Source organism: Rhinoderma darwinii, chromosome 12 (genome assembly GCF_050947455.1).
Source record: "Rhinoderma darwinii isolate aRhiDar2 chromosome 12, aRhiDar2.hap1, whole genome shotgun sequence".
Lineage (NCBI taxonomy): Eukaryota > Metazoa > Chordata > Amphibia > Anura > Rhinodermatidae > Rhinoderma > Rhinoderma darwinii.
The window spans coordinates 50,837,509-50,851,093 of NC_134698.1; the positions used below are offsets into that span (position 1 = coordinate 50,837,509).

At 38.2% G+C, this 13,585-nt stretch overlaps 1 protein-coding gene across 4 annotated transcripts in view; it reads left to right on the forward strand.

The window, feature by feature from the left end:
* The window catches only part of RYR3 (ryanodine receptor 3), a 658,838-nt gene that overhangs the window by 507,745 nt on the left and 137,508 nt on the right, over positions 1 to 13,585 (forward strand). For all 4 annotated transcript variants that reach the window (XM_075844915.1, XM_075844916.1, XM_075844917.1 and 1 more), the window contains 3 exons: positions 4,310 to 4,550; positions 4,637 to 4,724; positions 7,711 to 7,803. In XM_075844915.1, the coding sequence (XP_075701030.1) occupies positions 4,310 to 4,550; positions 4,637 to 4,724; positions 7,711 to 7,803 (422 nt within the window). The remainder of the gene's footprint in view (positions 1 to 4,309; positions 4,551 to 4,636; positions 4,725 to 7,710; positions 7,804 to 13,585) is intronic.

Here is a 13,585-nt window from a genome sequence, read left to right on the forward strand (position 1 = left end):
AGTTTATGCTGCACAAGGCATTGTGCATAGAAACATCTTTGTTTAGCAATTCTGAACTCTACATCTCTATGCAAAAATGAGTTAGAAGCTGTCTCTATTAGGTTAATTCTAAATAAAAGGCCCAGTTCAACTCAGTGTGAACAGGGCCAAAGGTAGTAGCAAAAGACAAAATAGGTCCTTCTCTTTAGTTGTAGTGCTGTAACCAAGGTTAAGCTGATTAGAGTGGACACCTAAGACTACCAGCTAAGACACAGAACAATCCTATATTATTTCATGTCCCCCAATTAAAGGAAAATTAATAATGACATTTAAAAAAAAAAGCATGTAACATTTACCATGACATAGACTTCTTACTTGATCTGTGTTCTGTCTCTTATCTCAATACCAAGGATAACTAAAAATAAGAATGACATTTTGGGTTCTGGAATTTAGGTTGCTTTATTACCTAGACAGTATTGGAGACCAGGCAACCTGTCCATTTAACTAAGCTCAACCCCTTAGTCAGTCCTAAGCCAAAAATGGAGACAATCAAGAGGAGATGGCCCTGTTTTTCATTAGATTTTTACACGACTGCATATTTCAAGAGCTTATAGAACGTCTCGCACATATACACAAAACTATATTCTGCATGTGACTTTTAGCCCCTTAATTACCAGCCTATTGTAGGCCTTAATGACCAAGCTATTTTTTTTGTTTTTCCATTGTCGCATTGACATAGCTGTATATGGAATTGTTTTTTGCGGGACAAGTTTTATTTTTATATAGCACCATTTTGGGGTACATATAATTTATTGATTAACTTTTATAAACTTTTTGAAATTGAAAAAAACCCCAACATTTTCGCCACACTTTTCTGTGTCCTAAATTTACTCTGTTTACCGTGTGGTATAAATAACATAATAATTTTATTCAGCGGGTCGTTACAATTGCGATGATACCAAATGTATATAGTTTTCTTATGTTTTACTACTTTTACACAGTAAAAACACTTTTTTTCAAAATCATTTGTTATTTGAAGAGCCTTAACTTTTTTTATTTTTCCGGCGATGCAGCTGTTGAGGGCTTTTTTTTGCAGGACAACTTGTAGTTTTTATTGGTACCATTTTGGAGTACATGCAACTTTTTGATCACTTCTTATCACATCTTTTTTAAGGCAGGATGAACAGAAAACAACAATACTGGCTTTATTTTTTATTTAACTTTTTACGTCGTTCACCGAGTGGAATAAATGACATAATAGCTATATAGTTGGGGTCGTTACGGACACAGCGATAACAAATATGTGTAACTTTTCCATAATAAAACATTTTGTAAGGGGAAAAAGTGGGTTTTTAATTTTTTTTTACTCAGGATTTTTATTTATTATAAAGTTTATGAAACTTTTTTAAACTTTTTTATTAATTCCACTAGGCCTAACAGGCATTAACTAGAGGCAGACCAGGGAGCCTTTGTTAGGCCCTCGGCTGCCATAGAAGCCATCGGCACCCCGCGATCGCATCGCCCCCACCCTGCAAAACCACTTAGATGTAGCGTTCGCTATTGAGTGCTGCATCTAAGAGGTTGAACGGGATGATTTCGAGTGCCGGTAGCTGAGATCAGGGAGCTTTTACTGCTCCCAGCGGCGCTGTTTTATTCTGATGCAGCGCCGTGAAAAGGAGTATGCATAAGAATAAAGCCCGTTAGTGGCCGCCGTGAAAAGGCGTATTGGCGGTCACTAATGGGTTAAGAATCACATTTCTCCCTTTTCGGAATCCACATTTGTTCCTAGTACAATCCCCAGAGAAATGTATCCACGCAACCTCTAGTTGACCTTTAGGTGAAACAGACTTGTGATGCCGTGTGGTAATGCCTAGCGGCTTGTAAATGTACTTTATTGATGAGGTTGAGAATAGAGTATGATCTTAAGGAGTTTCTTTTCATTTCACGTCATACACAGAGTGGTTTATCTTGTTCAGAATGGTGGGGACAGCAGAAATATATCTTTTGCATTTTAAGGGTTCCTCAATTTAGTGACAAACTTTTACTTTGTGACTATAACCCAAAGCGTACATTTTTACCTCACAGACTTTAAGACCATGGAAAATGCATGTGGATGTATGAAATTTATTGTTACTCTTTTACAAAAAACTGATGTTGCTCTAAATTCCATTATAAGTTTTAGGATATCATCTTTCTACAGCCATAGGCAGTTATAGAACTTAAGAGACAAATAAGGATATTGAGGAAATGAACACTCTGTATAGACACTTGATAGCTTTGTGAGTAGTAATTTGTTACCAGTTGCTCATATTATTAATATGGGTTATCATTATATTTCAATATAGTATTGCTGCTTCCATTACACTGAAAGTCCATTTTAGAAGTGATCCACCACCCCATATAATGTTATTTACCTGACCATAAACTATATACTGCCATGTACACTGACCCAAAACAGTGTTCATATAATAATAATAATAATAATAATAAAAATTAATAATTTTTATTATTATTATTTATATAGTGCCAACATATTCCGTAGCACTTTACAATTCAGAGGGAACCTGCACAGACAAAATCAGACATGGCATAGAGACCAAACTAATTTACAATTTAAACAAGAGGAGTAAGGGCCCTGCTCGCAAGAGCTTACAATCTATGAGGAAATAGGGGTAACACAAAGTGCATGATTAGTACAATGGTCCTGCCATCTTTTATACACTTGGGTTAGTACACATAAAGCTGCATGAGACAGTCAGAAACCAGTATCTGTGTATGACAGATATAAAGGGCATTAGGGTGTAATGAGTGTGACAGGTACTGCTGAATGAGGGGTCAGGTTCTGAGGACTAATGTAATAGTGGGGGGCCAGGGAAAGGAGTCAGATTAGGGAATGTGATCGACCTGTCTAAAAAGATGTGTTTTCAGGGCACGTTTAAAACTGTGGATGTTGGGAATTGATCAGATTGTCGGGGGTTGCACATTCCAGAGGACCGGTGCAGCATGAGAAAAATCTTGGAGATGGGAAGGGGGGTTTGGAATATGGAGAATGTTAATCTAAGGTCGTTGGCAGAATGTAGAGCACCGGTAGGGTGGTAGACAGATGAGGGAGGAGATGAGGGAGGAGGTGCAGCACTGTGGAGAGCTTTGTGGGTGAGTGTAATATGTTTGAATTTAATTCTGAAGGGTATGGGCAACCAGTGCAGTGACTGGCACAGAGTAGAGGCGTTGGTGTAGCGGTTGGTCAGAAAGATGAGCCTGGCTGCTGCATTCAGGATAGATTAGAGAGGGGAGAGTTTAAAGAGTGGGAGACCGATAAGTAATGAGTTACAGTAGTCAAGACGAGAGGGAATCAGAGCGACAATGAGAATTTTAACTGTAAGAAAAGGGCTGATTCTGGAGATGTTTTTGAGGTAAAGGTGACATGAACGTGCAAGTGATTGAATATAAGGAGTAAAGGAAAGATCTGAGTTAAAAAATAGATACTCAGGTCCTGGGTATGCAACAATCAGAGACTTGCAGTTGTAGTTGCTTTGAATTGTCTTGTGTAGGGTAGTGGAGGTCCCAGGGTATTTGCCCCTCTTGCCCTCCCTATAATCTGTCCCTACTATCAGGCAACACTGCCAGGATTTATAGCTGTACATAGAAATTATCCCTCTTCCTTATATGATATAGCTCCTAAATCAGGAAAAAAAAACAGTATTTTGATTTACAGTTGGGTTTTTCAGATAAATTACTTTGATCCATCTTGTGTGCAGCAATGGCCTTAAGAAATGGAAATGTGTGTGTTTCATGGTAAGTCAGAAGTACTTTAAAAATGTAATAATTTCTATTATCCTAGCAGTGAATGTTTGGGTGAACATGCTTAGGGTACTCTTACACAGCCCGATGTGAGCCGTGTCAACGAGCGCTGATAAACGAGACAGCTCATTGACCGGCGCTCGTTTGCACCTTTCACAAGGAGCTATGTATGGGGACGAGCGCTCGTTACTCCGATCGCTCTTCCCCAAACATTTCTATCTTGTCGGCAGCATGTCTCCCTTTTTACACGGGATTCATAGCTGTACATAGAAATTATCCCTCTTCCAGATCCTTATATAACGATAATATTTTGGTCACTTAAAAAAAATACAATCAGCCGATGATTGAGCGTTTGTTTACACAGGGCAATTATCAGGAGCGAGTGTTCTGTGAACGCTCGTATGCCTGATATTTGGCCGGTGTAAAATATGATACCCATCTCTGCCTTCAATGATGCTACTGAAAACCTCTCTGCAGACTCATATCTTTGTTTCATGTTATTAATCTAGCACTTGATTTTTGTTTGCAGTTTATGCTCAGCCAATTATCAGCAAGGCTCAGCCAGATCTCCTGAAGAGCCATTTTATCCCCACGCTCGAGAAACTGAAGAAGAAAGCAATAAAGATTGTGCTAGAGGAGGAGCAGTTGAAAGCGGACAGCAAGACTGACACACAGGAAGCAGAGCTTCTTATTCTGGATGAGTTTGCTGTTTTATGCAGAGATCTCTATGCGTTCTACCCAATGTTGATCCGTTATGTGGATAACAACAGGTATAAAGATTTTAGCGAACCCCCAACGTTTTAATACTTTACTGCTTTTGCATCATATTAAATGTTCATTTTTTTCTATTGTCCAGATCAAATTGGCTTAAAAAACCAGATGAAGACTCTGATCAGCTGTTCAGAATGGTGGCGGAAGTGTTCATTCTTTGGTGTAAATCGCATGTAAGGAATTGATAGCTTGCTTCCAGATAGCTGTCTGTTGATAAATTTACACATTTGGGGCTAAACACTATCGGTGTCTTATTTAATTTCTGCTAGTACACTAAAATAAATCTTTGATTTTGAGTCACCCCACCGGGCTATTATATTAGGCAATTGCATTATGAGCAGTTTCCAAATATAATGTTATTATTGGAATTGCTCCCTTTAGAAACTGGACAGATTTCAATACCAAGCCAGGGGGGCAGCTTGGAAATGAAGAAAGTCGGAAAAATACAGGAGCTGTTTATGTCGGCCTGTATTCTGTGATGATAAATGACAAAATCCAATTACTGTATCTAGGTCTTGGTTATGATTACACATTCCCATGCTGGAGCCTGACAATGTATATTACTTATCTGAAACATTGCTCTATTTTTGCAATGTGTTGTGTTACCAAGCCTGGATTTTCCATGTGTTTACCCCTTATGCTCTTTGCAAACCATTTGAATTACTGTGTATTCTGTGAATCGACCACTCACAGATGCAGTAATAATGTGTTGATCGTTATTACAACGACCACTGTGAGACGCCCAGCAGGCTTCATATCAATCTACTTTGTAAATGAAGGAATTCTGCTAGTACCATTATATCGTGGAACAGCTTGTTTTGCAATTATCTAATATACCAAATAACGTAAATCCAAACTGTAGGCTAAGGTTCTATTCACATCTGCGCAGTTTTGGTGAAAAATGACAGGATAAATAGAGCAGCATGCTGTGCTATTTCTCCCGCTAAAATGACGGACACCCTCACAGAAACCCGACGGAATCCATTAAAGTCAATGAGTTCCGTTGGTACCGTGATACCATGGTTCCAGCACTTTCTTTTTATCGTTCTTCTGTTCCTATGACAGCGCAGAAGAACGGAAGAACTTAGCGCAGATGTGAACAGAGACTTAATTTAAACATTATTAAGTCGTTTAAGTGCTTGGTTTGTGTATGCCGCTTGTTCATACACATGTTTATAGTGAAATAGTTTATAATTATTACTCCAAGTTACTATAATTTATTTATTTTGTAGACACTGAAAATACTTTATTGAAAAATAGATCTACATACTTTGCCAGCGTAAACCCAATTTCTTACAATTTATTTTACTATATAAATATATGTTAAAAGTGGGTTAATATAAATACACACACATTATATATTATACATTATGTAATATATCAATTTAGATATTCACAGTATACAATCTATATTCTACTGGCTGCTATTGGAATCAGTCAACAAGCTTAGGCTTCATTCACATCTGTGACAGGGCTCCGTTCGTGGATTCCGTCTGAGCTTTCTGTTAGGGGAACCCATGAACGGAACCCTGACAAACAAATGGAAACCATAAGTTTCCGTTTGCATCACCATTGATTTCAATGGTGACGGATCCAGTGCAAATGGCTTGTTTGTCCCCATTGTTTAAAGATTCCGTCATTTTGACGGAATGAATAGCGCAGTCGACTATGGTATTGATTCCGTACAAACAATGGAACCCTTACACAACAGTGACAAATGGAAACCATTTGCACCGAATCCTTCACCATTGAAATCAATGGTGATGCAAACGGAAACCTATGGTTTCCATTTGTTTCAGTTTGGATGCCGTTCATGGGCTCCCCTGACGGAAAGCTCAGACAGAACCCATGAATGGAGCCCTGACACAGATGTGAACAAAGCCTTATCAGACGCATCTCTAGCAGCTTAGCTGAGCTCCCACATTTTACTACTGTACAGTGCTTAGTGTTAAGATCACACTTCTCGGAGGTAAAAATCACTAGGGAAAGCTCAGTGCAAACATTGAGCCAGATGCTAGGAAATTTCAGCTCTGAAGTCTGCAGAATTGGGAATGCAGCTTTTGACTATAATACAGGCTGTAACTCAGTATAGGTACAAGAAAACAAATGTAATGTATTTGCAAAGTTATTCTACATTAGAATTAATCTACAAATAATGTAAACTATCAAATCCAAAGGGGTTTGGGACATTTTTTGACGCTTTTCAGATACTCAAATAAAACCTGAATTATAAAATAAATAATAATAAAAAAACATATTATATTCCCCATACCCATATATTTTCTGAAAGTAGACACTTGTCACATTGTTAAAATGCCATCTAGCACTTTATACTCAAGGGCGGCTTCATTTAATTTTGCATCAAAGCGTAACATTTTGAAAGAAAAATATTTATTCTTTGAGATTGGTAAGGAGGGTAATACCATGACCAAAAGTTGATGCACCACATGGTTGGACTTGATGGATCTTTGTCTTTTTTCAACTTTACCAACTATGAAAGCTGTATAGGGTGGGGGGAGGCAGTAACAGGCTGTGTTCTTCCTACCTGCTGTCACTTGCCGCTTCCTCTTTCCCATCCATCCCCAACACAAACATAGAACCAGATGTTAAAAGTTGGGCAGCTGGATGAAAAGTTTTACTAAGTGCTGCTCCTATGGTAGAATTTGAAAGCCAAGATTCTGGCTTTAGTATGACACAAGATAAAAGTACTAGACCTTATATTCTAGTTGTGGCAAGTCATGACATATTATATTTGTCTTTGGCAGTGAAAGGTTTTTTAAATAGATGCAAGGGCAATCATGATCAATGAAATAATTCCGTACACAAAAGAAACAGCTACACAGGTGTGTTCACAGGTTGCACTCAAAATACATTTTTATTTTATTTTTTTGCTGTGATTTTAATACAATTTTCAGTAAAACCATGCTATTTTGCCATGATTTTGCAAATATTGCAGCAAAAAAAATATACAAATTAACTGACATATGAACACTGCCTAACAAACTCAACTCTTCTACATTTGATCGTTCAGCATGGTATATCGTTCAACTTGGAGTAACCTGTCTAGGAATAGCGATTGCTTCATAAATGTGTGCATATAAGAAATGTTACTTTTTTCCCCCTTTTTATGCTATATTCCCTTCTTGTTATTTGGTTTAGAACTTTAAGAGAGAAGAACAGAATTTTGTGATTCAAAATGAAATCAATAATCTGGCATTTCTAACTGGAAACAACAAGAGTAAGATGTCAAAAGTAAGTCTATTAGCTCTAAGCTGCGGGCATTTAAATGGCAAATAGATTTGTCCAGACATCTGCTGGTATACTGATTGAAATAACAAATCTGTGCCATACTCCTTGTTGCAGTAGCTTAGCTATAGGGGGAGATGTTACAATTGCTTCTAAGTTCCGATCCTTGAGTAGGTCTAAAGATCTACTTGTGCTATAAAGATTACTTGGGATCTTGTAACTGACATATGGTACATGGTGAAGATTTTCAATGGTGGAAACTATAACATTGTACAAGAAGAGCATAAGCCTCAATCCAGTAAACATTTTAAATGCAGAAATAACCCATTCAGCATATGTAACAATCATTTTATACATGATAAATGATGAGCAGTTACGACTCTTGTTTAGAAGATGTAGGTATCAGAAATCTGATTGAGGTTGATTTCAACCAGAAATGTTGTACATATTGAAACATCAGATGCCTAAAAATGAGGATTCCATTTATAGCGGTTATCTAGTTTACAAAATACTGGACCACTATAAATAAGCTGGAGAAAAACAGAGAGCATCCGTGTATCTAAAGGACATGGCACGTCTGTGAATTACAAGGGCAGCACATTGGTTTCAATGGGCACCATGTAATGTCTCATTTACCCTGTGGTGGTGCTGCAGAGTTCACATTAGAAGTGTAGTTTGTAGTGTGATCAATTGTGATCAAGAATTTTCTATCATTAAACCTATCTATAATGAATGTCTTTATGATATGACTGATACAAATATGAAAAAGGAACCGCACAATATATTTTATTTATCAATTAGGTTTATTATATACAGACCACCTCCATTCTAATCTACTATCCTGTAAATATATACGTACATTTACAACAAAAAAAACTGCACGGCTTACAGTATAGCAAGAGTTCTGTTATGTTGTACCCTTAACTTGTATTATAACATTCATTTCAAAAGCCCCACAGTCTGGTAAGTATGGGACATGATCTAATTATTTTCCTTACAAGAACGGTCTGCATTGGCATCTGACTAAAGAAAGAGATAACAGGACTGAGATACAATGTTCATTTTCTTTTAATTGGTTGTTTCATAACAGAGACTGGTAGAACTACAGTATTTGTTTAGATCCTCACTTTAACCTACTTTGTTTACTGCCTTATCATCTCACAAATAATTAAGGAATATATGGTTCATTTCCATCTGTTTTACTTACTTGTCTCCTACATTTTTCTTTCACACAGCCCATACAAGTAAAGGTACAGCATGCATGACCTGTCTATGTATTAGCTAGCCTGGCTCCATCCATTTATACTGTATGTTCCATAAGTCTAGCAGTGGCGTCACCAAGGGCGGTCATGTTCCACGTCATTTTGATAGGATTGTGCCCAAATATTTGCTGCACAGAATTAATTCTTAGTCCACTTCATCATGAATTTATGATGACAGGACAGCCCATGGGCAATATGTTCAGTTGACCACATGTCATCACTTAATTGTAGATGGTTAAATTGATCACCTGGCGTTTCTGTAATTTTAATTGAGAAATCTACGTAGTATATCTGAAAGCTGCAAAAGAATGGGTCATGGAATATAGATTAAGGCCTACATTTAGTTTACACCTGCCTTTAGGTGACGCATGCACATGTCTAAGGTTTATAAAGATATGTCGATAAGAAAGATGTAGTGCTGGCTTACAGTAAAACTCATTTCATATTACGTTTAAAGTAAACTGGTCTTACTCAGCTTTGAGGTTATATTTACTATATCACCGGTAGCTTCTTCAGGTCAGATTATATATGCATGTATCATAGAATGAGCAGATAAAGTCATTAAATAGTTCAACATCAGACCATTTATAGCAACACCCTTTTGACGCCACTGATGTTTTCTGTAGTTTATGTCATTTACATGGGTACAGTTACTGTGTCGCCCTATATTGGTGCTATTCATAGATCACTGTTGCAGAAACCTGTTGAAGGCACAAATGTAAGCAAAGCTTTGATGCCCAGCAAGTTATTGTAATCCTTACCCTCCAGCTGGATATTGGGTGCTGTGGGAGAATTTTACCTGACAACCATTAAGTGCATAGGTTTTTTCTGAAAACCTATTCGATATGTCCCTTTCCAAATCATTTTTACACAACTGAACTCTCTAAGGGGGAAAAAGCAAATGGTACATCTATGCTTGACATAGTATAATAAAGGAAAGCCGGCCAAGTGGTAGCTAGCACAGGAACAGCCATGCTTGAAACACCACACCAGGAGTGTAGCCATGCTTGAAGCAGTATACAAAGGCAAGTATACAAAGGCGTGACTTAGCAGCACATCACCACTATATTCCTGTCTGGGACTGCTTACTGGAGGGCAGTCATTACTGACTATTCGGAAATCGCAATATAAAATAAACCACTTTAGGCCTTACAGTCACAACAGTGTGTAAAGTGGCGCACGATATGGAACCATGTTGCAGGTCATATAGTTCTCTGTGGGGTGTTATATTTTGGGTCAAATTTTCCTCTAGAAGCACTGAAAACACTTCTACTAAGGGGAAAACGTCATCCAATATATGACATCTGATAGAGCATGCTCTATATGCATAATGTTGGATAGATAGATAGATTAGATAGATACACAAGAATCTCCTTATGACCCTGTATATTTTGTACAACAGTAATCATGGCCCCATTGAAATACATTAGCACCATATTCAGGATCCATGTAATACAGTCGTGTGCATAAGGTCTTGCTATTAAGAGTAAGTACCTTTGGGTACCATTTCTACCTACAGAGGTAGTAAACTTTAAACTAACATTCAACACATCACATCCCATTTAAATAAATGATAAGTACTGCGTTAAATGTTAATCTCAATTTTTCTACATCTGTACCTACCTAAAATGCCTCCCATGTCATCAAACCATAAGAATGATGTCATAAGACAACCTCTAAAGCTTTTGCATACAATATTTTTTTCCGCCTATTTTTCATTCTCTTATGAAAATCTATAGTGTTTGTAGACAGACCTACAGGTTAAACAGATCAGAATACATTTTAATTAAAATGGATTTACAAGGAGTGTTAAAGTAAAATGGTTCCAGGGAAACTGAGTTATGCAACTTACTACCCTGAGAAGTCATATTCACATACCATAAAGAAACAACCAGAGCTTTTGACGCCAATATATGTATAAAAGTAGTAAATTTTATTAGACAAATAACATGGACAATTAAAATACAGAAAGATACAACTCTAGTGTGAATTGCGGAGACAATATCAATATTTGTTGCTAGCTCAAATATATGGGTGTACATATAAGTAACTAAAATGATCGAGACACATTTGACACCAATATACCCTCCCTCATAGGAAGAAAAAGTTCTTTTAGAAGAAATAGCTGTGGAATACAGATCTAATAACTGGTGAATACCAGAAGAGGGTATAATCCAAGTGACATTGCTGTCAAAAGAGTCATATATCAGGTCATAAACTCACCCATAAATAGCAGCAAGAAATGGTAAGTGGTGTCAGCTCCGCTACATGAACCCCGACGCGCGTTTCGCCACGTATGCTTCCTCAGGGGGATGTGTAGTTATGTACGTCCTGTCGCTACCCTTTTATATTCCCTAAATGGTGTAGTTCGTTGGATGTGCCGCGGCGCATCTCCGCCGATGCAGCCGGAAACGAGGCATGCCCCACATCCGGCCCCGAGCGCGGCAGCACGTGCCCGGATTCCCGACGCGTCATGGGAGTTCCGGGCATGCGCAATGCGCTCATGGAGGCGGAGGGGGGATGCATCGGAGACAGCCGCCGCAGCGGACATGCGCACCACATCACAACAAAGGTTTGTGAGAACATCGGCCAGTGTGTTATGCAGTGATTATGTGCCCTATCATATATCATCACACTATACTGGGGCTATGTCGGGAAAGTTAACCCAAAGACCACAAGGTCCTGCTTTGCTCGCAACTATGGGACCAGCCTATCTATGGGGATTGTAGTTAGATAGTCACCCAATTTATAACCCTCTGTGGGAAAATTAGTGTATGGTCTAGAGAGAATATATAATCATGATAATGAGTGCCTAAATTAAAAAATAATAAGTGAAAAAATCTATCATAGTCAGTGACAATTAAAGAAAGTGCCACAAATGATGAAATAAAGTGAAAATACCAATAATATAAAAAGAGTGAAGGCTGGGGATATATCGAAATAAATAAAACACTTTTTTTGTGTGTGTGCAAAAGAACACATAGAGATACAATGTGAAAAAACATTACAACAGACATTTTAAGGGGTACATAATGACCCAATATATATATATAAAGAAACCCCCCGTACACCCCCTAATAAAGGGGGAAGAACGAGATACCTTTAGAACCATAGACACGCAAAAGGAGGATTACAATAATGAAAAATTCTTAAATAAAACCCATGTGTGATTATCACATAAATTATATACTCAAGATTATATTTTTTATATACATTTTTATACACATACTCATAGACCAGAAATTCTCAAGATGATACCAATGTGTACCAACCCCAAGACATCAAATTCCATAGTCAAATATACTATTTAAACATAGCCCAATTCTGACAAATATACTTTATATTATTGAAGCACAAATAGTCCAGTTACTGTGTATAATACAAAAATTCACTGCACTTCAGGCCGATCCCGGGAAAGATCATATAGGGTGCTTGATGTATCGCACATAGAACCTAATAGAGAGGACATTTAAAAACACATAATTAGTACACAAAATATTAAAAAGCAAGAGAACGGTAGAGATCAGAATTACAGAAAAGGAACAAAACTGAGGTTCTCATTCAATCCCTGTGGTTTCATGGATCCCAACATGACTATCCACTTACATTCTTTCTGTGCTAAAACCCTCTTCACATTGCCCCCCCTGATGCCACCGTGAACTCGATCGATACCTCTAACTGAGAAAGTTCTGGGATTGCAGCCGTGATGTACCTTAAAATGTCTAGGTATAGTTTTTAATTGTGTCAAATCATCCACCTCACTGGCCCCCAAAATATCTCGTACGTGTTCTCTCGTACGGATTCTCAACTCACGAGAGGTAAGTCCTATGTATATCTTTGAGCAGCCACATGTGGCATAGTATACCACATGTGTCGTGCTACATGAGACATATTCACGGATATCAAATTGTCGTACTCCGTCCGCTGAGGAGAAGTTAGTGGCCCGACAGATGTTAGCACAGGCTTTACATTTACCGCACGGGTAGCATCCCTTTCTCGGTCCCCGGGAACCAAAAGGGAGTATCTGGTGTGGAACATAATGACTTTTTACAAGAAAGTCTTTGAGATTCCTAGCTCTTCTCGCTGTCATTAGAGGTCTATCAGACAGGTTTTGGGCCAATTGAGGTTCAGATATAAGGATGGGCCAGTGCTTCTCCAAAATAGTTCGCATCTTATTCCACTGCCCATTATACGTGGATATAAACCGTACCCCAGTTTCCTTGCTTTGTTGTTGTTTAAGTTTGAGTAGGTCAGAACGCGACGTCACTTTAGCTCTCCTATATCCAGATTTTATGACTCTGTTACTATATCCTCTATCTCTGAATCTGTTCCTCAGATCTGCAGATTGCCGTTCGAATAGAGCATCAGAAGAGCAGATCCGCCTCATCCTGAGAAACTGCCCAACCGGGATGGCTTTAATGGTGGATGGAGTATGGGCTGATGAGGCATGCAGCAAGGAATTAACCGATGTAGATTTGCGATATACATCTGTGTGTAAGAAGCCCTGGGCATCAGAGAAAATCCGT